Source organism: Physella acuta, unplaced genomic scaffold (assembly GCF_028476545.2).
Source record: "Physella acuta isolate Inbredline_101_S28 unplaced genomic scaffold, ASM2847654v3 ptg000225l, whole genome shotgun sequence".
Lineage (NCBI taxonomy): Eukaryota > Metazoa > Mollusca > Gastropoda > Physidae > Physella > Physella acuta.
The window spans coordinates 780,724-804,221 of record NW_026731744.1 but is presented as its reverse complement, the minus strand read 5'-3'; the positions used below and the strand labels follow the sequence as shown (position 1 = coordinate 804,221).

The 23,498-nt window shown below is 45.4% G+C and overlaps 2 protein-coding genes across 17 annotated transcripts in view; both read left to right on the top strand.

Annotated features, from left to right (window-relative positions):
• LOC131937921 (centrosome and spindle pole-associated protein 1) overlaps nucleotides 1–16,729 on the top strand; it is a 96,369-nt gene extending 79,640 nt beyond the window's left edge. For 14 of the 16 annotated variants that reach the window (XM_059295677.1, XM_059295672.1, XM_059295673.1 and 11 more), the window contains 5 exons: nucleotides 359–445; nucleotides 6,637–6,740; nucleotides 7,935–8,049; nucleotides 8,230–8,299; nucleotides 15,274–16,729. In XM_059295677.1, the coding sequence (XP_059151660.1) occupies nucleotides 359–445; nucleotides 6,637–6,740; nucleotides 7,935–8,049; nucleotides 8,230–8,299; nucleotides 15,274–15,343 (446 nt within the window). In that variant the 3' untranslated portion in view covers nucleotides 15,344–16,729. Of the gene's footprint in view, nucleotides 1–358; nucleotides 446–6,636; nucleotides 6,741–7,934; nucleotides 8,050–8,229; nucleotides 8,300–10,804; nucleotides 10,860–15,273 lie in introns of all 16 variants that reach the window. The other 2 variants (XM_059295665.1, XM_059295669.1) reach the window with 2 other exon arrangements.
• A 2,446-nt stretch (nucleotides 16,730–19,175) lies between these two features.
• LOC131937966 (uncharacterized) lies at nucleotides 19,176–23,106 on the top strand. The gene is made up of 3 exons (XM_059295757.1): nucleotides 19,176–19,380; nucleotides 20,036–20,109; nucleotides 22,477–23,106. The coding sequence occupies exons 1-3, from the start codon at nucleotides 19,176–19,178 to the stop codon at nucleotides 23,104–23,106; spliced, it is 909 nt and encodes a 302-aa protein (XP_059151740.1).
• Nucleotides 23,107–23,498: the final 392 nt, after the last annotated feature.

Below are 23,498 nucleotides of genomic sequence, written 5' to 3'. Positions count from 1 at the left end.
TAACCCTTCCCATGCCACCCCACATGTACTGTTAACCCTCCTCACCCCACCAATACTGATGTACTGTTAACCCTTCCCATGCCACCAATACTGATGTACTGTTAACCCTCCACACCCCACCAATACTGATGTACTGTTAACCCTTCCCATGCCACCCCACATGTACTGTTAACCCTTCCCATGCCACCAATACTGATGTACTGTTAACCCTTCCCATGCCACCAATACTGATGTACTGTTAACCCTTCCCATGCCACCAATACTGATGTACTGTTAACCCTTCCCATGCCACCAATACTGCTGTACTGTTAACCCTCCACACCCCACCAATACTGATGTACTGTTAACCCTTTACCAGGGGCCCTGGAGGACACCTCAGCGCTGCACCTCAACCGTGATGTCCGTAGCTCCAGCTCCCAGCTTCACTCCAACAGTGCATTTGTAGGTTAGTTTATGGTCACATGACCTTTCAGCAATAGGTCATTTGTAGGTCAGTCCCAACTTCTGTTCTGTTGACATGCATGCAGGCCAATCCTATGATTTTACTGTTATCAAACTAATTTTATTTTAGCTAGATTTCTTATTTCTAGAGTTTATAGATGTGTATCTTTTGATTTTTTAGACTAACATTTATATTATTTATATAACATGTTATATTTTTTCAGTTGTGAATTATTTTTTTTAATATCTTGGAGGTTGTGAGAATATCTTGAAGGTTGTGAGAATATCTTGTTAGTTTTGTACAGTCAGATGGCTCCCTGTGTGTACAGTCAGATAGCTCCCTGTGTGTACACTCAGATGGCTCCCTGTGACTGTGTACAGTCAGATGGCTCCCTGTGACTGTGTACAGTCAGATGGCTCCCTGTGTGTACAGTCAGATGGCTCCCTGTGTGTACAGTCAGATGGCTCCCTGTGACTGTACAGTCAGATGGCTCCCTGTGACTGTACAGTCAGATGGCTCCCTGTGTGTACAGTCAGATGGCTCCCTGTGTGTACAGTCAGATGGCTCCCTGTGTGTACAGTCAGATGGCTCCCTGTGTGTACAGTCAGATGGCTCCCTGTGACTGTACAGTCAGATGGCTCCCTGTGGCTGTGTACAGTCAGATGGCTCCCTGTGTGTACAGTCAGATGGCTCCCTGTGACTGTGTACAGTCAGATGGCTCCCTGTGACTGTACAGTCAGATGGCTCCCTGTGTGTACAGTCAGATGGCTCCCTGTGACTGTGTACAGTCAGATGGCTCCCTGTGACTGTACAGTCAGATGGCTCCCTGTGTGTACAGTCAGATGGCTCCCTGTGTGTACAGTCAGATGGCTCCCTGTGTGTACAGTCAGATGGCTCCCTGTGTGTACAGTCAGATGGCTCCCTGTGTGTACAGTCAGATGGCTCCCTGTGTGTACAGTCAGATGGCTCCCTGTGTGTACAGTCAGATGGCTCCCTGTGTGTACAGTCAGATGGCTCCCTGTGTGTACAGACAGATGGCTCCCTGTGTGTACAGTCAGATGGCTCCCTGTGTGTACAGTCAGATGGCTCCCTGTGACTGTGTACAGTCAGATGGCTCCCTGTGTGTACAGTCAGATGGCTCCCTGTGTGTACAGTCAGATGGCTCCCTGTGACTGTGTACAGTCAGATGGCTCCCTGTGACTGTACAGTCAGATGGCTCCCTGTGTGTACAGTCAGATGGCTCCCTGTGTGTACAGTCAGATGGCTCCCTGTGTGTACAGTCAGATGGCTCCCTGTGTGTACAGTCAGATGGCTCCCTGTGACTGTACAGTCAGATGGCTCCCTGTGGCTGTGTACAGTCAGATGGCTCCCTGTGACTGTGTACAGACAGATGGCTCCCTGTGTGTACAGTCAGATGGCTCCCTGTGACTGTGTACAGTCAGATGGCTCCCTGTGACTGTACAGACAGATGGCTCCCTGTGTGTACAGTCAGATGGCTCCCTGTGTGTACAGTCAGATGGCTCCCTGTGTGTACAGTCAGATGGCTCCCTGTGTGTACAGTCAGATGGCTCCCTGTGTGTACAGACAGATGGCTCCCTGTGTGTACAGTCAGATGGCTCCCTGTGTGTACAGTCAGATGGCTCCCTGTGTGTACACTCAGATGGCTCCCTGTGACTGTGTACAGTCAGATGGCTCCCTGTGACTGTGTACAGTCAGATGGCTCCCTGTGTGTACAGACAGATGGCTCCCTGTGTGTACAGTCAGATGGCTCCCTGTGTGTACAGACAGATAGCTCCCTGTGTGTACAGTCAGATGGCTCCCTGTGTGTACAGTCAGATGGCTCCCTGTGTGTACAGTCAGATGGCTCCCTGTGTGTACAGTCAGATGGCTCCCTGTGTGTACAGTCAGATGGCTCCCTGTGTGTACAGTCAGATGGCTCCCTGTGTGTACAGACAGATGGCTCCCTGTGTGTACAGTCAGATGGCTCCCTGTGTGTACAGTCAGATGGCTCCCTGTGTGTACACTCAGATGGCTCCCTGTGACTGTGTACAGTCAGATGGCTCCCTGTGACTGTGTACAGTCAGATGGCTCCCTGTGTGTACAGACAGATGGCTCCCTGTGTGTACAGTCAGATGGCTCCCTGTGTGTACAGACAGATAGCTCCCTGTGTGTACAGTCAGATGGCTCCCTGTGTGTACACTCAGATGGCTCCCTGTGACTGTGTACAGTCAGATGGCTCCCTGTGACTGTACAGTCAGATGGCTCCCTGTGTGTACAGTCAGATGGCTCCCTGTGACTGTACAGTCAGATGGCTCCCTGTGACTGTGTACAGTCAGATGGCTCCCTGTGTGTACAGTCAGATGGCTCCCTGTGTGTACAGTCAGATGGCTCCCTGTGACTGTGTACAGTCAGATGGCTCCCTGTGTGTACAGTCAGATGGCTCCCTGTGTGTACAGTCAGATGGCTCCCTGTGACTGTGTACAGTCAGATGGCTCCCTGTGTGTACAGTCAGATGGCTCCCTGTGACTGTGTACAGTCAGATGGCTCCCTGTGACTGTACAGTCAGATGGCTCCCTGTGGCTGTGTACAGTCAGATGGCTCCCTGTGTGTACAGTCAGATGGCTCCCTGTGACCTAGGGCTGCCATTGTTTGGCTAATAATTTCTCATTGATTGCGGGTGGAGAGGACAAAAGATGTATTGAAGATGTAATAGAAAAGTTGTTAAGTTCATGTCAAGTGATTTGCTGGGCAAGGCAACAGCTGATTTTGTTTACATTAGCATTGCGGGCAGATTTGTAACTTAATGTTCTTTTAATGCTCTGTAAGCTGTTTATGTGTCTGGGTGTTTGACAGCTAAACAATCAAGGCTTCTCTGTTCGCTGACAGCTGAACGCAGTCAAAAAATTGATTCAGGCCTGGGAAATCAAAAAGTTATTGTACTAGCAGATCCAGGGGGCAACTTGTTCATTCTACTGGGATTGGTTGTTAGCTCATAGTTTGGTTGTTAGCTGGTAGTTTAGTTGTTAGCTCATAGTTTGGTTGTTAGCTCATAGTTTGGTTGTTAGCTCATAGTTTTGTTGTTAGCTCATACTTTGGTTGTTAGCTCATAGTTTGGTTGTTAGCTCATAGTTTGGTTGTTAGCTCATAGTTTTGTTGTTAGCTCATACTTTGGTTGTTAGCTCATAGTTTGGTTGTTAGCTCATACTTTGGTTGTTAGCACATACTTTGGTTGTTAGCTCATAGTTTGGTTGTTAGCTCATAGTTTGGTTGTTAGCTGGTAGTTTGGTTGTTAGCTGGTAGTTTTGTTGTTTGCTCATAGTTTGGTTGTTAGCTCATAGTTTTGTTGTTAGCTCATAGTTTGGGTGTTAGCTCATAGTTTGGGTGTTAGCTCATACTTTGGTTGTTAGCTCATAGTTTGGGTGTTAGCTCATAGTTTGGTTGTTAGCTCATAGTTTGGTTGTTAGCTCATAGTTTTGTTGTTGGCTCATAGTTTGGGTGTTAGCTCATAGTTTGGGTGTTAGCTCATAGTTTGGTTGTTAGCTCATAGTTTGGTTGTTAGCTCATAGTTTGGTTGTTAGCTCATAGTTTGGGTGTTAGCTCATAGTTTGGGTGTTAGCTCATAGTTTGGGTGTTAGCTCATAGTTTTGTTGTTAGCTCATAGTTTTGTTGTTAGCTCATAGTTTGGTTGTTAGCTCATAGTTTGGTTGTTAGCTCATAGTTTGGTTGTTAGCTCATAGTTTGGTTGTTAGCTCATAGTTTGGTTGTTAGCTCATACATTGGTTGTTAGCTCATAGTTTGGGTGTTAGCTCATAGTTTGGTTGTTAGCTCATAGTTTGGTTGTTAGCTCATAGTTTGGTTGTTAGCTCATAGTTTGGTTGTTAGCTCATAGTTTGGTTGTTAGCTCATAGTTTGGTTGTTAGCTGATAGTTTGGTTGTTAGCTCATAGTTTGGTTGTTAGCTCATAGTTTTGTTGTTAGCTCATAGTTTGGGTGTTAGCTCATAGTTTGGGTGTTAGCTCATACTTTGGTTGTTAGCTCATAGTTTGGGTGTTAGCTCATAGTTTGGTTGTTAGCTCATAGTTTGGTTGTTAGCTCATAGTTTTGTTGTTGGCTCATAGTTTGGGTGTTAGCTCATAGTTTGGGTGTTAGCTCATAGTTTGGTTGTTAGCTCATAGTTTGGTTGTTAGCTCATAGTTTGGTTGTTAGCTCATAGTTTGGGTGTTAGCTCATAGTTTGGATGTTAGCTCATAGTTTGGGTGTTAGCTCATAGTTTTGTTGTTAGCTCATAGTTTTGTTGTTAGCTCATAGTTTGGTTGTTAGCTCATAGTTTGGTTGTTAGCTCATAGTTTGGTTGTTAGCTCATAGTTTGGTTGTTAGCTCATAGTTTGGTTGTTAGCTCATACATTGGTTGTTAGCTCATAGTTTGGGTGTTAGCTCATAGTTTGGTTGTTAGCTCATAGTTTGGTTGTTAGCTCATAGTTTGGTTGTTAGCTCATAGTTTGGTTGTTAGCTCATAGTTTGGTTGTTAGCTCATAGTTTGGTTGTTAGCTGATAGTTTGGTTGTTAGCTCATAGTTTGGTTGTTAGCTGATAGTTTGGTTGTTAGCTCATAGTTTTGTTGTTAGCTCATAGTTTTGTTGTTAGCTCATAGTTTGGTTGTTAGCTCATAGTTTGGTTGTTAGCTCATAGTTTGGTTGTTAGCTCATAGTTTGGTTGTTAGCTCATAGTTTGGTTGTTAGCTCATAGTTTGGTTGTTAGCTCATAGTTTGGTTGTTAGCTCATAGTTTGGGTGTTAGCTCATAGTTTGGGTGTTAGCTCATAGTTTGGGTGTTAGCTCATACTTTGGTTGTTAGCTCATAGTTTGGGTGTTAGCTCATAGTTTGGTTGTTAGCTCATAGTTTGGTTGTTAGCTCATAGTTTTGTTGTTGGCTCATAGTTTGGGTGTTAGCTCATAGTTTGGGTGTTAGCTCATAGTTTGGTTGTTAGCTCATAGTTTGGTTGTTAGCTCATAGTTTGGTTGTTAGCTCATAGTTTGGGTGTTAGCTCATAGTTTGGGTGTTAGCTCATAGTTTGGGTGTTAGCTCATAGTTTTGTTGTTAGCTCATAGTTTTGTTGTTAGCTCATAGTTTGGTTGTTAGCTCATAGTTTGGTTGTTAGCTCATAGTTTGGTTGTTAGCTCATAGTTTGGTTGTTAGCTCATAGTTTGGTTGTTAGCTCATAGTTTGGTTGTTAGCTCATACATTGGTTGTTAGCTCATAGTTTGGGTGTTAGCTCATAGTTTGGGTGTTAGCTCATAGTTTGGGTGTTAGCTCATAGTTTGGTTGTTAGCTCATAGTTTGGTTGTTAGCTCATAGTTTGGTTGTTAGCTCATAGTTTGGTTGTTAGCTCATAGTTTGGTTGTTAGCTGATAGTTTGGTTGTTAGCTCATAGTTTGGTTGTTAGCTCATAGTTTGGTTGTTAGCTCATAGTTTTGTTGTTAGCTCATAGTTTTGTTGTTAGCTCATAGTTTGGGTGTTAGCTCATAGTTTGGTTGTTAGCTCATAGTTTGGTTGTTAGCTCATAGTTTGGTTGTTAGCTCATAGTTTGGTTGTTAGCTCATAGTTTGGTTGTTAGCTCATAGTTTGGGTGTTAGCTCATAGTTTGGGTGTTAGCTCATAGTTTGGTTGTTAGCTCATAGTTTGGTTGTTAGCTCATAGTTTGGTTGTTAGCTCATAGTTTGGTTGTTAGCTCATAGTTTGGTTGTTAGCTCATAGTTTGGTTGTTAGCTGATAGTTTGGTTGTTAGCTCATAGTTTGGTTGTTAGCTCATAGTTTGGCTGTTAGCTCATAGTTTAGTTGTTAGCTGATAGTTTGGTTGTTAGCTGTTAGTTTGCTTATTAGCTGTTATTGTAGACTGTTTGTAAGCTGATTAGTTTAGACATTAGCTGATATTAACTACGTTTTCTTATAAAATATAATATCAAGACCGCTGTTATTAATGGACTGGTTAATGTTACAGATGCTGAGCAAAATCTTCCTCCTGTTTAGTGGAGGTCTAAGGTCACGCCACAATCATCTCCCCCCCCCCCCTGTGTAGTGAAGGTCTGAGCTATCAACCAGCTCTCCATTTCTTACAGTTTTGCCTTGATCACTTCTTGATGTAGCCTAAATCCTTAGTGGGTGTAGCCTTTATTTTTGACCTTTGACCCTCCCTACAGATGTGACGGGTGTGGGCAACTTCCCTGATGACTTTGAGGACCTGCCTCGTAGAAATGATTCGGCTCGCTACAGAAGGAGGACACGGGTCCCATCCAGCCCAAAGGTAGGGCAGCGTCACACGTTTGGTAGGGCAGCGTCACACGTTTGGTAGGGCAGCATCACACATTTGGTAGGGCAGCGTCACACGTTTGGTAGGGCAGCATCACACGTTTGGTAGGGCAGCGTCACATGTTTGGTAGGGCAGCGTCACACAGTCTGATAGGGCAGGGTCACACGTTTGGTAGGGCAGCGTCACACGTTTGGTAGGGCAGCGTCACACGTTTGGTAGGGCAGCGTCATACGTTTGGTGGGGCAGCGTCACACGTTTGGTAGGGCAGCGTCACACGTTTGGTAGGGCAGCGTCACACATTTGGTAGGGCAGCGTCACACGTTTGGTAGGGCAGCGTCACACATTTGGTAGGGCAGCATCACACGTTGGTCTGGTAGGGCATGTGTGGTGGGCAGTGGTCCCCTAAAAGGCATGTGTGGTGGGCAGTGGTCCCCTAAAAGGCATGTGTGTTGGGCATTGGTCCCCTAAAAGGCATGTGGTGGGCAGTGGTCCCCTAAAAGGCATGTGTGTTGGGCAGTGGTCCCCTAAAAGGCATGTGTGGTGGGCAGTGGTCCCCTAAAAGGCATGTGTGGTGGGCAGTGGTCCCCTAAAAGGCATGTGTGGTGGGCAGTGGTCCCCTAAAAGGCATGTGCCATGGCCGATTGCCAATGCAGCTGTAATGATTTCTGCAGATGTCCCCTGTATGATTGTTGTATTGTGTGATGTCACCCGTATGATTGTTGTATTGTGTGATGTCACCCATATGATTGTTGTATTGTGTGATGTCACCCATATGATTGTTGTATTGTGTGATGTCACCCATATGATTGTTGTATTGTGTGATGTCACCTGTATGATTGTTGTATTGTGTGATGTCACCCATATGATTGTTGTATTGTGTGATGTCACCTGTATGATTGTTGTATTGTGTGATGTCACCTGTATGATTGTTGTATTAGTTGATGTCACCCATATGATTGTTGTATTGTGTGATGTCACCCATATGATTGTTGTATTGTGTGATGTCACCTGTATGATTGTTGTATTGTGTGATGTCACCTGTATGATTGTTGTATTAGTTGATGTCACCCATATGATTGTTGTATTGTGTGATGTCCCCTGTATGATTGTTGTATTATATGATGTCACCTGTATGATTGCTATATTAGTTGATGTCCCCTATATGATTGTATTGCTTGATTTCCCCAGATGACCACACCAGATGTCACCAGTCGAGCCACCTTTGGCTCCCAGTCTAGTCTAAATGTTGACAAATTGGCCAGGAAAAACGAAGACAGGCTCAGGCGTCTCAGGGACCTGCAAGGTAACTCAGTTGTCTTGTTAAGGTAACTCAGGTGTTTGGTCAATGTAACTCATGTGTCCTGTCAAGGTAACTCAGGTGTCTGTTCAAGGTAGTTTAAGTGTCTGTTCAAGGTCACACAAGTGTCTGGTCAATGTAACTCCAGTGTCTTCATGTCTTAACTCATTTATTGTTGACCTACAGGGGATGACCTATCTTTGTATGATCCTGAAGATGTCCTTGACAGATTCATGACAAAACAAGGTCACCACAGGTAAGAAACTGACTTAATGTTGCGTTGTTGATGGTGTCTGGAAGTATCTCTTCATCACGAGCTGACCCGCGAAGTAGCATACGCTGCCATCTAGTTGTTTTATTTTCTGCTTATCAGCAATTCATAATTTGTGAATTCAACATTACCCCTTCCCTTCCTCTCTCCCCCCCCCCCCCTCCTTCTCTCCCGCCCAGTGAAAGCAGCCGTTTACAGACAATGAAAAGGTCAATCAGAAATTTTTACCTCCCCTTCATTTCAAAGAGTTAAATACTAAATTATCTGCCCCTAATAGACGTCACTAACCCGGCTCATTCGTAGTGCCTCAAGTTGAGAAGGGACAACATGGCAGGACATGTGGGGGATAGGCCCAAATTATGTCATTCACACTGACATCAGTGCTAGTTGACCAAACTACACTGGGCACAGTGTTTCTTCCGGTGTCTGGGAAACCTTGTGACCTGGGCAATATACAATCTTGTGACCTGGGCAATATACAATCTTGTGACCTGGGCAATATACAATCTTGTGACCTGGGCAATATACAATCTTGTGACCTGGGCAATATACAATCTTGTGACCTGGGCAATATACAATCTTGTGACCTGGGCAATATACAATCTTGTGACCTGGGCACTATAAAATCTTATGACCCGGGCAATATAAAATATTGTGACTTGGGCAATATAAAAAATTGTGACCTGGGCAATATACAATCTTATGACCTGGGCAATATACAATCTTGTGACCTGGGCAATATACAATCTTGTGACCTGGGCAATATACAATCTTGTGACCTGGGCAATATACAATCTTGTGACCTGGGCAATATACAATCTTGTGACCTGGGCAATATACAATCTTGTTACATGGGCACTATAAAATCTTATGACCTGGGCAATATACAATCTTGTGACATGGGCAATCTAAAAAATTGTGACCTGGGCACTATACAATCTTGTGACCTGGGCAATATACAATCTTGTGACCTGGGCAATCTAAAAAATTGTGACCTGGGCACTATACAATCTTGTGACCTGGGCAATATACAATCTTGTGACCTGGGCAATATACAATCTAGTTACATGGGCACTATAAAATCTTATGACCTGGGCAATATAAAATATTGTGACCTGGGCAATATAAAATCTGTGACGTGAAAGGTATCAGAAGCTTGTGAACTGTGTCAATACAGTGTAGTAAGTTGGTTTCAACTGACATAGACTGAATCACTGACACCATGAGTCCCTGACTCCATGACACACTGACTCCATGACACACTGACTCGCTGACATGCTGACTTCCGGACGCTGTGAGTCCCTGACTCCTCTGACACAGAATGACTCCTGACGCTTGTACGAGCGCGGCTGTGATTAAATCCTTTGTTCATCTGGTGACAATGTGGTTGCCAAGACAACAGAGGTTTTTTCTTACAAGCGAGCATAAATCATCAAGCTGGTGCCAGCCTAAGACGATGATTGGCCAGCCTCCAGCGATCTTGTTGCCGCGCTAATTGCCTGCCTTTAATTACATTGGAGCAGTTTAAAAATTGTACTGTAGCATCTGAGCTGAGATACACTACTTGGTTTAATTCACTGGTCGCCATGGCAACGTTGAGGTAGATGGTGTAAATCATGGTGGCATCAGGCGCAACGCAGGGGAGGGGTGGGGGGAGTCACATGGTAGGATTTAGGCTGGAACTTACAGGTGAAAGATTGAATCTTATAGGGAGCGTAATGGTCACAGGTTTCAACAGCTTCAAGTGGATTTAAAGGTGTCCGGTTGAATGACTTACTCAACTTACTGGAAGCTCAGGATTTAAAGGTGTCAGACGTGATGGTAGGGGGCTGGTGGTGTATGGGCCCCCATTGACGTGATGGTAGGGGGCTGGTGGTGTATGGGCCCCCATTGACGTGATGGTAGGGGGCTGGTGATGTATGGGCCCCCATTGACGTGATGGTAGGGGGCTGGTGATGTATGGGCCCCCATTGACGTGATGGTAGGGGGCTGGTGGTGTATGGGGCCCCATTGACGTGATGGTAGGGGCTGGTGGTGTATGGGCCCCCGGCACGCCATCTTGTTAACCAGCCGCCATCTTGTTAACCTGCCGCCATCTTGTTAACCAGCCGATTATTCGTCTTTAACATCTTACACAGCTGTTTAGCCACTTGTCACCCCCCCCCCCCCTCAACACACACACACACACATTACCCTACTCAAGACTTGAGACTACCAGCCATAAAGCTAACCTGACATCACAACTGCAGGGGGGGGGGGGGGGGGGGGAACTACTAACAAAAAAAAGTAACATGCTAAATTACGTGTGTAAACCTAGTCAAGTGCACCCTACTTACTATAATTGTTGCAGGAATAGGCTCCTAAACATGTTACCTTGATTGGCCTACTAAATTTTTTGCACTTGTTTACCTACTTAATGTGTTGACCTACTTAATGTGTTGCCCTTGTTGACCTACTAAATTTGTTACACTTATTAACCTACTAAACTAGGATGTTTGCTGACGAAATAGAAACCAGGTCAGATTCTTCCAGCCCAGCATTTGGCGTAAGTCTTGCTGCCTTGTAGAATCTCGTATTTGGCCAGACCTAACCCATTCTTGCAGCCTTGTAGAATCTCGTATTTGGCCAGACCTAACCCATTCTTGCAGCCTTGTAGAATCTCGTATTTGGCCAGACCTAACCCATTCTTGCTGCCTTGTAGAATCTCGTATTTGGCCAGACCTAACCCATTCTTGCTGCCTTGTAGAATCTCGTATTTGGCCAGACCTAACCCATTCTTGCTGCCTTGTAGAATCTCGTATTTGGCCAGACCTAACCCATTCTTGCTGCCTTGTAGAATCTCGTATTTGGCCAGACCTAACCTTGTCTTGCTGCCTTGTAGAATCTCGTATTTGGCCAGACCTAACCCATTCTTGCTGCCATGTAGAATCTCGTATTTGGCCAGACCTAACCCATTCTTGCTGCCTTGTAGAATCTCGTATTTGGCCAGACCTAACACATTCTTGCTGCCTTTCTTCATTTTATTCGCTCTTGATAAATTCACGTTCTTCAAAGTGTGTCTCTAAAACACACCTCCCCACAACTAGTACATATAGCGTGATCTGGGATGATATCATCACACCTACATACCATAACCAGACTAATGTACACAACTCAACATACGATATCCAGACTAATGTACACATCTCAACATACGATAACCAGACTAATGTACACATCTCAACATACGATAACCAGACTAATGTACACATCTGAAAATACGATAACCAGACTAATGTACACATCTCAACATACGATAACCAGACTAATGTACACATCTCAACATACGATAACCAGACTAATGTACACATAACCCAGTTGTATCTGAACCGTGACATGTTTTGGTAGATCCAGATACAGAATGGAGAAAAACTTTCCAGTGTATTTCTTCAGGCTCCACGAATTTCTCTTGAAATGCCTTCGCTGTTTTTAACAACTTGCTTGAGAATAGTTATATTTTATTTTGAATGGTATTAATAGTGTAGCTAGACGTCTACTCGCTATTTAAAACATGTTTAAACTACTAATATTTGCTTGCGTCAAATATAACCTTCTCTGTACTATAATGTACTTTGTAATGTGAAAAGGCTATGTAATATGTAAGCACTAACTGATGTCTCTATTTATGTTTGTGGTTAGGGCAGGAAGACACAAGTGATGTAAGATTAACTGTGTGCTCGTTGTTTGACTCCACCTTGTGTTTCAACCCCTGACTACACCCATTCCTTGGATCTACTCACCTTGATCACATCACCTCCCTCCATAGACTCCACCCACTCCTTGGCTCCACCCAGCATGATCACGTCACCTCCCTCCATTCACTCCACCCACTCCTTGGCTCCACCTACCTTGATGACGTCACCTCCGTCCATCGACTCCATCCACCATGATCACGTCACCTCCCTCCATTCACTCCACCCACTCCTTGGCTACACCCACCTTGATGACGTCACTTCCCTCCATCGACTTCACCCACTGCTTGGCTCCACCCACTCCTTGGCTCCACCCTCTCCTTGGCTCCACCCTCTCCTTAGCTCCACCCACCTTGATCACGCCACATCCCTCCATCGACTCCACCCAACCCTTGGCTCCACCCTCTCCTTAGCACCACCCACCTTGATCCCGTCACATCCCTCCATCGACTCCACCCACCCCTTGGCTCCACCCACCTTGATCACGTCACATCCCTCCATCGACTCCACCCACCCCTTGGCTCCACCCACCTTGATCACGTCACATCCCTCCATCGACTCCACCCACCCCTTGGCTCCACCCACCTTGATCACGTCACATCCCTCCATCGACTCCACCCACCCCTTGGCTCCACCCACCTTGATGACGTCACCTCCCTCCATCGACTTGATCCGGTGTTGTACAAATGTCTCGTCTAGTCTCTTTTGGTCACTCACATTTCCTCCTTACACTAAATGTCACATTTGTATTGTTTTTTACACTAAATGTCACATTTTTATAGTTCCTTACACTAAATGTCACATTTTTATAGTTCCTTACACTAAATGTCACATTTTTAAAGTTCCTTACACTAAATGTCACATTTTTATAGTTCCCTACACTAAATGTCACATTTTTATAGTTCCTTACACTAAATATCACATTTTTATTCTTCCTTACACTAAATGTCACATTTTTATAGTTCCTTACACTAAATGTCACATTTTTATAGTTCCTTACACTAATTGTCGCATTTTTATAGTTCCTTACACTAATTGTCGCATTTTTATAGTTCCTTACACTAATTGTCGCATTTTTATAGTTCCTTACACTAATTGTCAGATTTTTATAGTTCCTTACACTAATTGTCACATTTTTATAGTCGCTTACACTAAATGTCAACCTTTTATTGTTCCTTACACTAAATGTCACATTTTTATAGTTCCTTACACTAAATGTCGCCTTTGTGTTTTATCGCAGACACCCAATACTTTTAAAACATTATATAAATGTGTGTGTATGTCACGAATTCCTTAGACCCCCCCCCCTTATGTCTACTCTATTCCCCAGACCCCCCTAATGTCTACTCTATTCCCCAGACCCCCCCCCCCCCAATGTCTACTCTATTCCCCAGACCCCTAATGTCTACTCTATTCCCCAGACTCCCCTAATGTCTACTCTATTCCCCAGACCCCCCTAAAGTCTACTCTATTCCCCAGACCCCCCTAAAGTCTACTCTTTTCCCCAGACCCCCTAATGTCTACTCTATTCCCCAGACCCCCCTAATGTCTACTCTATTCCCCAGACCCCCCTAATGTCTACTCTATTCCCCAGACCCCCCTAAAGTCTACTCTATTCCCCAGACCCCCCTAAAGTCTACTCTATTCCCCAGACCCCCCTAATGTCTACTCTATTCCCCAGACCCCCTAATGTCTACTCTATTCCCCAGACCCCCCTGACGTCTACTCTATTCCCCAGACCCCCCTAATGTCTACTCTATTCCCCAGACCCCCTAATGTCTACTCTATTCCCCAGACCCCCCTAAAGTCTACTCTATTCCCCAGACCCCCTAATGTCTACTCTATTCCCCAGACCCCCCTAATGTCTACTCTATTCCCCAGACCCCCCTAATGTCTACTCTATTCCCCAGACCCCCCTAAAGTCTACTCTATTCCCCAGACCCCCCTAATGTCTACTCTATTCCCCAGACCCCCCTAATGTCTACTCTATTCCCCAGACCCCCCTAATGTCTACTCTATTCCCCCAGACCCCCCCCCCTAATGTCTACTCTATTCCCCAGACCCCCCTAAAGTCTACTCTATTCCCCAGACCCCCCTAATGTCTACTCTATTCCCCAGACCCCCCTAATGTCTACTCTATTCCCCAGACCCCCCTAAAGTCTACTCTATTCCCCAGACCCCCCTAATGTCTACTCTATTCCCCAGACCCCCCTAAAGTCTACTCTATTCCCCAGACCCCCTAATGTCTACTCTATTCCCCAGACCCCCCTAATGTCTACTCTATTCCCCAGACCCCCCTAATGTCTACTCTATTCCCCAGACCCCCCTAATGTCTACTCTATTCCCCAGACCCCCCTAATGTCTACTCTATTCCCCCAGACCCCCCCCCCTAATGTCTACTCTATTCCCCAGACCCCCCTAAAGTCTACTCTATTCCCCAGACCCCCCTAATGTCTACTCTATTCCCCAGACCCCCCTAATGTCTACTCTATTCCCCAGACCCCCCTAAAGTCTACTCTATTCCCCAGACCCCCCTAATGTCTACTCTATTCCCCAGACCCCCCCCCTAATGTCTACTCTATTCCCCAGACCCCCTGACGTCTACTCTATTCCCCAGACCCCCCCTAATGTCTACTCTATTCCCCAGACCCCCTAATGTCTACTCTATTCCCCAGACCCCCCTAAAGTCTACTCTATTCCCCAGACCCCCCCTAATGTCTACTCTATTCCCCAGACCCCCTAATGTCTACTCTATTCCCCAGACCCCCCTAATGACTACTCTATTCCCCAGACCCCCCCTAATGTCTACTCTATTTCCCCAGACCCCCCTAATGTCTACTCTATTCCCCAGACCCCCTAATGTCTACTCTATTCCCCAGACCCCCCTAATGTCTACTCTATTCCCCAGACCCCCTGACGTCTACTCTATTCCCCAGACCCCCTAATGTCTACTCTATTCCCCAGACCCCCCTAATGTCTACTCTATTCCCCAGACCCCCCCTAATGTCTACTCTATTTCCCCAGACCCCCCTAATGTCTACTCTATTCCCCAGACCCCCTAATGTCTACTCTATTCCCCAGACCCCCCTAATGTCTACTCTATTCCCCAGACCCCCCCTAATGTCTACTCTATTCCCCAAACCCCCCTAATGTCTACTCTATTCCAAGACCCCCCCCCTAATGTTTACTCTATTCCCCAGACCCCCTAATGTCTACTCTATTCCCCAGACCCCCCTCACGTAACACGCTGCTGGACGACACTTGGATGAGGTCAGCCAGCAAACAGTCCAAGTACTAGCCGGACAAGATGGCCGCCAAGTACTAGCCGGACAAGATGGCCGCCAAGTACTAGCCGGACAAGATGGCCGCCAAGTACTAGCTGGACAAGATGGCCGCCAAGTACTAGCCGGACAAGATGGCCGCCAAGTACTAGCCGGACAAGATGGCCGCCAAGTACTAGCCGGACAAGATGGCCGCCAAGTACTAGCCGGACAAGATGGCCGCCAAGTACTAGCCGGACAAGATGGCCGCCAAGTACTAGCCGGACAATATGTTTAACTTAACGCCGTGTGTCCGAATGGTTTACAGGGTGTCTGACGTCATCCATTCTCCAAGTGTCAAAACCTTCTCCGTCCAAAAGTCCTTTGTCCAAAAGTTGTGGTCAATTGTTGGCCAAAAGTTGTGGTCAATTGTTGTCCAAAAGTTGTGGTCAATTGTTGTCCAAAAGTTGTGGTCAATTGTTGGCCAAAAGTTGTGGTCAATTGTTGTCCAAAAGTTGTGGTCAATTGTTGTCCAAAAGTTGTGGTCAATTGTTGGCCAAAAGTTGTGGTCAATTGTTGTCCAAAAGTTGTGGTCAATTGTTGTCCAAAAGTTGTGGTCAATTGTTGGCCAAAAGTTGTGGTCAATTGTTGTCCAAAAGTTGTGGTCAATTGTTGTCCAAAAGTTGTGGTCAATTGTTGGCCAAAAGTTGTGGTCAATTGTTGTCCAAAAGTTGTGGTCAATTGTTGGCCAAAAGTTGTGGTCAATTGGTGTCCGAAAATTGTGGTCAATTGTTGGCCAAAAGTTGTGGTCAATTGTTGTCTGAAAGTTGTGATCAATGGTTATCCAAAAGTTGTGGTCAATTGTTGCATTGATGTAGTCAATAGTTCTCTTGTCCAAGAAAGGACCAGATTTTTTCCTTGGGATTTTGTTTTCGTTTTACCAAGGAATGTCAAGGTCGTAGCGTGGGTGTCAGATCTCGAACATTCGGCGGACAGAGACTGGTCTGTTGGGGACTCACCAAAAAGGGATTGGGGACTCACCAAAAAGGGATTGGGGACTCACCAGAAAGGGATTGGGGACTCACCAGAAAGGGACTGATGTTTTTATCCACCAGAACCTGGGAATGAATGATTGTATATATCTGGCATATTGCATGTATGCTACACAATGTTATCGTACATGTGTTGTATGCTTCTGGGCGTTGTTATATGTGTATGCTACAGAAAATTATTATATGTGTATGCTACAGTGTACATTCTCATCTATTTATTTGTACGATTCATTATGGCTCTGTATTCTCCTACAAATGTTTTGTAAATAAAACAACTGAAACCTGTAATGTTAATATTTAAAATAATTATTTAATTGCACAATTTCTTGTAATCAAACCCAGGCAAATGAAATATTTGAGAATAAATTTACGTTCAGGAAACTGGTTTTGTCAACTTGTGTTTGGCAATGGTGGGATTCGATCTTATGTTTGGGGAGGGTGGGATTCGATCTTATGTTTGGGGAGGGTGGGATTCGATCTTATGTTTGGCGTTGGTGGGATTCGATCTTGTGTTTGGTATTGGTGGGATTCGATCTTATGTTTGGGGAGGGTGGGATTCGATCTTATGTTTGGGGAGGGTGGGATTCGATCTTATGTTTGGCGTTGGTGGGATTCGATCTTGTGTTTGGTATTGGTGGGATTCGATCTTATGTTTGGCATTGGTGGGATTCGATCTTGTGTTTGGCGTTGGTGGGATTCGATCTTATGTTTGGGGAGGGTGGGATTCGATCTTGTGTTTGGGGAGGGTGGGATTCGATCTTGTGTTTGGGGAGGGTGGGATTCGATCTTATGTTTGGGGAGGGTGGGATTCGATCTTATGTTTGGCAATGGTGGGATTCGATCTTATGTTTGGGGGGGGTGGGATTCGATCTTATGTTTGGGGAGGGTGGGATTCGATCTTGTGTTTGGCGTTGGTGGGATTCGATCTTATGTTTGGCGTTGGTGGGATTCGATCTTATGTTTGGGGAGGGTGGGATTCGATCTTATGTTTGGGGAGGGTGGGATTCGATCTTGTGTTTGGGGAGGGTGGGATTCGATCTTATGTTTGGGGAGGGTGGGATTCGATCTTATGTTTGGGGAGGGTGGGATTCGATCTTGCTACAGACAACTTGATCCCTTCATAGCGTGCTAACAGCTCTACAGCGGGTTAACCGAGAGACAACAGCTCTACTAAATAAGTATTACATTTATACATACTCATGTATACGGCGTATATATATATATATATATATATATACTAGCTGCATACCCGTGCTCCGCCACGGTATGTCTTTTTTAAATGTACCAACTTGGGAACAACAAAACACAACCCAAAAGAAAACACAATGCAAATACTAACGAAAACACAAATGCTACACATTAACACAAAAGAAAAAACAAACGCAAATAAAAACACAAATGAAAATATAAACACAACACTAATAACATAAAGACAACTTAAATGCAAAAATAAACCCATAGTGCTCACAATCTAGCTCGTGGCGCCAAATCGCACCCTGCCCGAGCACCGGCGGACGCGCCTGATTTAGTGAACGACTATAAAAAAAAAACCCAGCAAACCGAAAGATAGAATAATAATTAGTAAACAGTACGTTCAGTGTATAAAATAAATAAAAGGCAGTATTTAAAATATCCGTGTTTTACCAATCATATTGCACTTTATCAATTCATGCATTTTTTTTCAGTACTTTAAATTTTAAAAATTTCCAATAGAGTTTCATGACTTAAACCATTGCGCACCTAATGAACGTGATGACGCGTCTATAATAGTGCGGAACAGTTGATTAAAAATTATAATTAGTAAACAGTACGTTCAGTGAATAACATAAATAAAAGATTATCTTTTATTAATCCATGCTAATTATAATATTCTAACAATTATGTCCTCTTACACATCCGCATAAATTGCATTCACATTTTGCTAATTATATTATTGGAACAATAATTCCTTCTAGGAGGTTCGTAGATTTTGGAATCACATTTTTTTTAATTAGCGTGAGTTGAATTTATTTTCAAATTACCTCCCTTGGAAAAATACAAAACAGTTTAATTAATTCGTTTTTTTTTCGACCCTATTATTATTAAAATATATCCACTTTTTCTAGGAATCTAAACGAAAATGATATTTGACATTGATCCTTTTAATATGTTTTAGCAATGTGCGTGTATTTAATATTTTCTTTACGTTATGCAAAAGAGTAAAAACAGTGGCAACTATAAAATGAATTTAAGTCGTTATATAAACAAACCCTCCTCTATAACTTATAATATGACAATGCGACGCATTGAAAAATACTGCATGGTGCGACGTTTACTTTTATGGTTCCAAAATGCAAAGCGATAGCACGAGGAAGGAAGGGGTTAGACACCATGATCTAGTGACGCCACTAGGCTTGTGCAAGAATCGGTTGTTATCACGGACAAGTGGCGGCTTATTTCAACGTTAAAAGCTGAGTAAAGGTGTTCAAAGATAGGTGAAGTGGAGTTGACGAATCTTATAAGTAACAAGCGGAAAATCAACCTAAACTGTTTAGTTCGGTTGTTGCCTATCTGGTTTTTGCCTGTTTAGTTATTGCACTAGATGTCAAATACTCACCGTTTCAAATATGTCTCGTTTTTAAATAATCCAACTCCCCCCTCCCCCCCCCCCCCCTCACCATTCATAATGTAGACCGTGATGTTACCTTCCCCTCCCCCCCCCCCCCCATAGTTTTCATGAAACAACAATTGTGACACTGACTGACACTCACGGGCCGGCTGTTTGTCCTGCATGATCTGACACTTCTCGTATGACGTCTTCAGCATTGCATGCCCATATATGGGCAGGAGATCCCGTGTCTTCCAGCAAACAAACCGTCTGCTGCTCGAGTTCTGCGACCTTGAGGCCCGTGACCCCAGAAGACCTGCATACATTGGAGTCAAGTCCCCAGCGCCGGACCGCATCACGTGTCATCAAACACGGACTGACACTTGCAGAGCTGGACCAATGGGGGCCGGGGCTGACGAGCACGTGACGAGGCCCTGTTTGAGATGGAACCCGTCTCTCGCCCAAAATAAACCAGCCAGGCATCTACTGGTCAGCGCTCAGCCCCAACACAAACAAGCCCGGGCTAAAAATAGCATTTCTAGACCCTAGGGTGCTGGCATGTAGTGGCAACCTAGCACTGACAGGGTCGGGGAGTTAGCTGTCTTCCCACGGGCCGGTCACGGGGGGTCGCCGCTGTAGCCGTGACCTGCGCATTTCCGGCACTTAGTCCGGTCTAAATATGGTGACATTGTGCTCCATACTTTGTCTAAAGATTGTCAAAAATGTTAGTTTCATCAATCCAGGGTCTATATTTAGATGAGCTTATTTGCAGAAGCTCAGCATAGATTGGGAGATTATCGGTGCCTCGGGGATTTAGGACAAACTGGTTAGCAAATCTGCTGTCAGATGTAGCAGTGACTGACACTGTAACATGACACTAGATATTTAATGTGACATTTCCTGGTGGCATGTCCTCCCACCTCACCCACACAGCCCCACCCACACAGCCCCACACACATCACGTAAAGTATGAGATTCTCTCCCCCCCCCCCCCCCCCCACCAATACGACTCACCCACAGCTTAACCCCCCCCCCCCCCCCGACCGTATCTCTGACACAAACTGTCAACATGTAAAACATGTGGTACCTAGGTCCTAACTGGCTCAAGTGTCGCCACAGCAAGCGTGGAGTAGAAACAGAACTGTTGATCATGGTCAATGTGCTGGTCAGATGTTGACCAACAGAGTGCTGGTCAGATGTTGACATGTTGACCAACAGAATGCTGGTCAGATGTTGACCAACAGAGTGCTGGTCAGATGTTGACATGTTGACCAACAGAGTGCTGGTCAGATGTTGACATGTTGACCAACAGAGTGCTGGTCAGATGTTGACCGACAGAGTGCTGGTCAGATGTTGACCAACAGAGTGCTGGTCAGATGTTGACCGACAGAGTGCTGGTCAGATGTTGACCAACAGAGTGCTGGTCAGATGTTGACCGACAGAGTGCTGGTCAGATGTTGACCAACAGAGTGCTGGTCAGATGTTGACCAACAGAGTGCTGGTCAGATGTTGACCGACAGAGTGCTGGTCAGATGTTGACCGACAGAGTGCTGGTCAGATGTTGACCGACAGAGTGCTGGTCAGATGTTGACCAACAGAGTGCTGGTCAGATGTTGACCTACAGAGTGCTGGTCAGATGTTGACATGTTGACCAACAGAGTGCTGGTCAGATGTTGACATGTTGACCAACAGAGTGCTGGTCAGATGTTGACCGACAGAGTGCTGGTCAGATGTTGACATGTTGACCAACAGAATGCTGGTCAGATATTGACCAACAGAGTGCTGGTCAGATGTTGACATGTTGACCAACAGAGTGCTGGTCAGATGTTGACATGTTGACCAACAGAGTGCTGGTCAGATGTTGACCGACAGAGTGCTGGTCAGATGTTGACCAACAGAGTGCTGGTCAGATGTTGACCAACAGAGTGCTGGTCAGATGTTGACCGACAGAGTGCTGGTCAGATGTTGACCAACAGAGTGCTGGTCAGATGTTGACCGACAGAGTGCTGGTCAGATGTTGACCAACAGAGTGCTGGTCAGATGTTGACCAACAGAGTGCTGGTCAGATGTTGACCGACAGAGTGCTGGTCAGATGTTGACCGACAGAGTGCTGGTCAGATGTTGACCGACAGAGTGCTGGTCAGATGTTGACCAACAGAGTGCTGGTCAGATGTTGACCTACAGAGTGCTGGTCAGATGTTGACATGTTGACCAACAGAGTGCTGGTCAGATGTTGACATGTTGACCAACAGAGTGCTGGTCAGATGTTGACATGTTGACCAACAGAGTGCTGGTCAGATGTTGACATGTTGACCAACAGAGTGCTGGTCAGATGTTGACCGACAGAGTGCTGGTCAGATGTTGACATGTTGACCAACAGAGTGCTGGTCAGATGTTGACCGACAGAGTGCTGGTCAGATGTTGACCGACAGAGTGCTGGTCAGATGTTGACCGACAGAGTGCTGGTCAGATGTTGACCGACAGAGTGCTGGTCAGATGTTGACCAACAGAGTGCTGGTCAGATGTTGACCAACAGAGTGCTGGTCAGATGTTGACCAACAGAGTGCTGGTCAGATGTTGACCGACAGAGTGCTGGTCAGATGTTGACCGACAGAGTGCTGGTCAGATGTTGACCGACAGAGTGCTGGTCAGATGTTGAACTACAGAGTGCTGGTCAGATGTTGACCGACAGAGTGCTGGTCAGATGTTGACCGACAGAGTGCTGGTCAGATGTTGACCAACAGAGTGCTGGTCAGATGTTGACCTACAGAGTGCTGGTCAGATGTTGACCAACATAGTGCTGGTCAGATGTTGACCGACAGAGTGCTGGTCAGATGTTGACCGACAGAGTGCTGGTCAGATGTTGACCTACAGAGTGCTGGTCAGATGTTGACCTACAGAGTGCTGGTCAGATGTTGACCTACAGAGTGCTGGTCAGATGTTGACCAACATAGTGCTGGTCAGATGTTGACCGACAGAGTGCTGGTCAGATGTTGACCAACAGAGTGTTGGTCAGATGTTGACATGTTGACCAACAGAGTGCTGGTCAGATGTTGACCGACAGAGTGCTGGTCAGATGTTGACTGACAGAGTGCTGGTCAGATGTTGACCGACAGAGTGCTGGTCAGATGTTGAACTACAGAGTGCTGGTCAGATGTTGACCGACAGAGTGCTGGTCAGATGTTGACCGACAGAGTGCTGGTCAGATGTTGACCAACATAGTGCTGGTCAGATGTTGACCGACAGAGTGCTGGTCAGATGTTGACCGACAGAGTGCTGGTCAGATGTTGACCTACAGAGTGCTGGTCAGATGTTGACCTACAGAGTGCTGGTCAGATGTTGACCAACATAGTGCTGGTCAGATGTTGACCGACAGAGTGCTGGTCAGATGTTGACCAACAGAGTGCTGGTCAGATGTTGACATGTTGACCAACAGAGTGCTGGTCAGATGTTGACCGACAGAGTGCTGGTCAGATGTTGACCGACAGAGTGCTGATCAGATGTTGACTAGAGCTAACATCAATCCCCACAGATACCAGAACTAGCATCAAGACAATCCCCACAGATACCAGAACTAACATCAAGACAATCCCCACAGATACCAGAACTAGCATCAAGACAATCCCCACAGATACCAGAACTAACATCAAGACAATCCCCACAGATACCAGAACTAACATCAAGACAATCCCCACAGATACCAGAACTAACATCAAGACAATCCCCACAGATACCAGAACTAGCATCAAGACAATCCCCACAGATACCAGAACTAACATCAAGACAATCCCCACAGATACCAGAACTAGCATCAAGACAATCCCCACAGATACCAGAACTAACATCAAGACAATCCCCACAGATACCAGAACTAGCATCAAGACAATCCCCACAGATACCAGAACTAACATCAAGACAATCCCCACAGATACCAGAACTAACATCAATCCCCACAGATACCAGAACTAACATCAAGACAATCCCCACAGATACCAGAACTAGCATCAAGACAATCCCCACAGATACCAGAACTAACATCAAGACAATCCCCACAGATACCAGAACTAGCATCAAGACAATCCCCACAGATACCAGAACTAACATCAAGACAATCCCCACAGATACCAGAACTAACATCAATCCCCACAGATACCAGAACTAACATCAAGACAGCCCCCACAGATACCAGAACTAGCATCAAGACAATCCCCACAGATACCAGAACTAGCATCAAGACAATCCCCTCAGATACCAGAACTAGCATCAAGACAATCCCCACAGACACCAGAACTAACATCAAGACAATCCCCACAGATACCAGAACTAACATCAATCCCCACAGATACCAGAACTAACATCAATCCCCACAGATACCAGAACTAACATCAATCCCCACAGATACCAGAACTAACATCAATCCCCACAGATACTAGAAATAACATCAATCCCCACAGATAGCAGAACTAACATCAATCCCCACAGATACCAGAACTAACATTAATCCCCACAGATACCAGAACTAACATCAATCCCCACAGATACTAGAAATAACAT

Coding starts and splice junctions, on each gene's coding strand:
- LOC131937966 (XM_059295757.1), top strand. CDS start 19,176: ATGGGCAGGAGATCCCGTGTCTTCCAGCAAACAAACCGTCTGCTGCTC. Junction 19,381..20,035: donor CGAGCACGTGACGAGGCCCT/GTTTGAGATGGA, acceptor TGTGGTACCTAG/GTCCTAACTGGCTCAAGTGT. Junction 20,110..22,476: donor TGATCATGGTCAATGTGCTG/GTCAGATGTTGA, acceptor CAATCCCCACAG/ATACCAGAACTAGCATCAAG.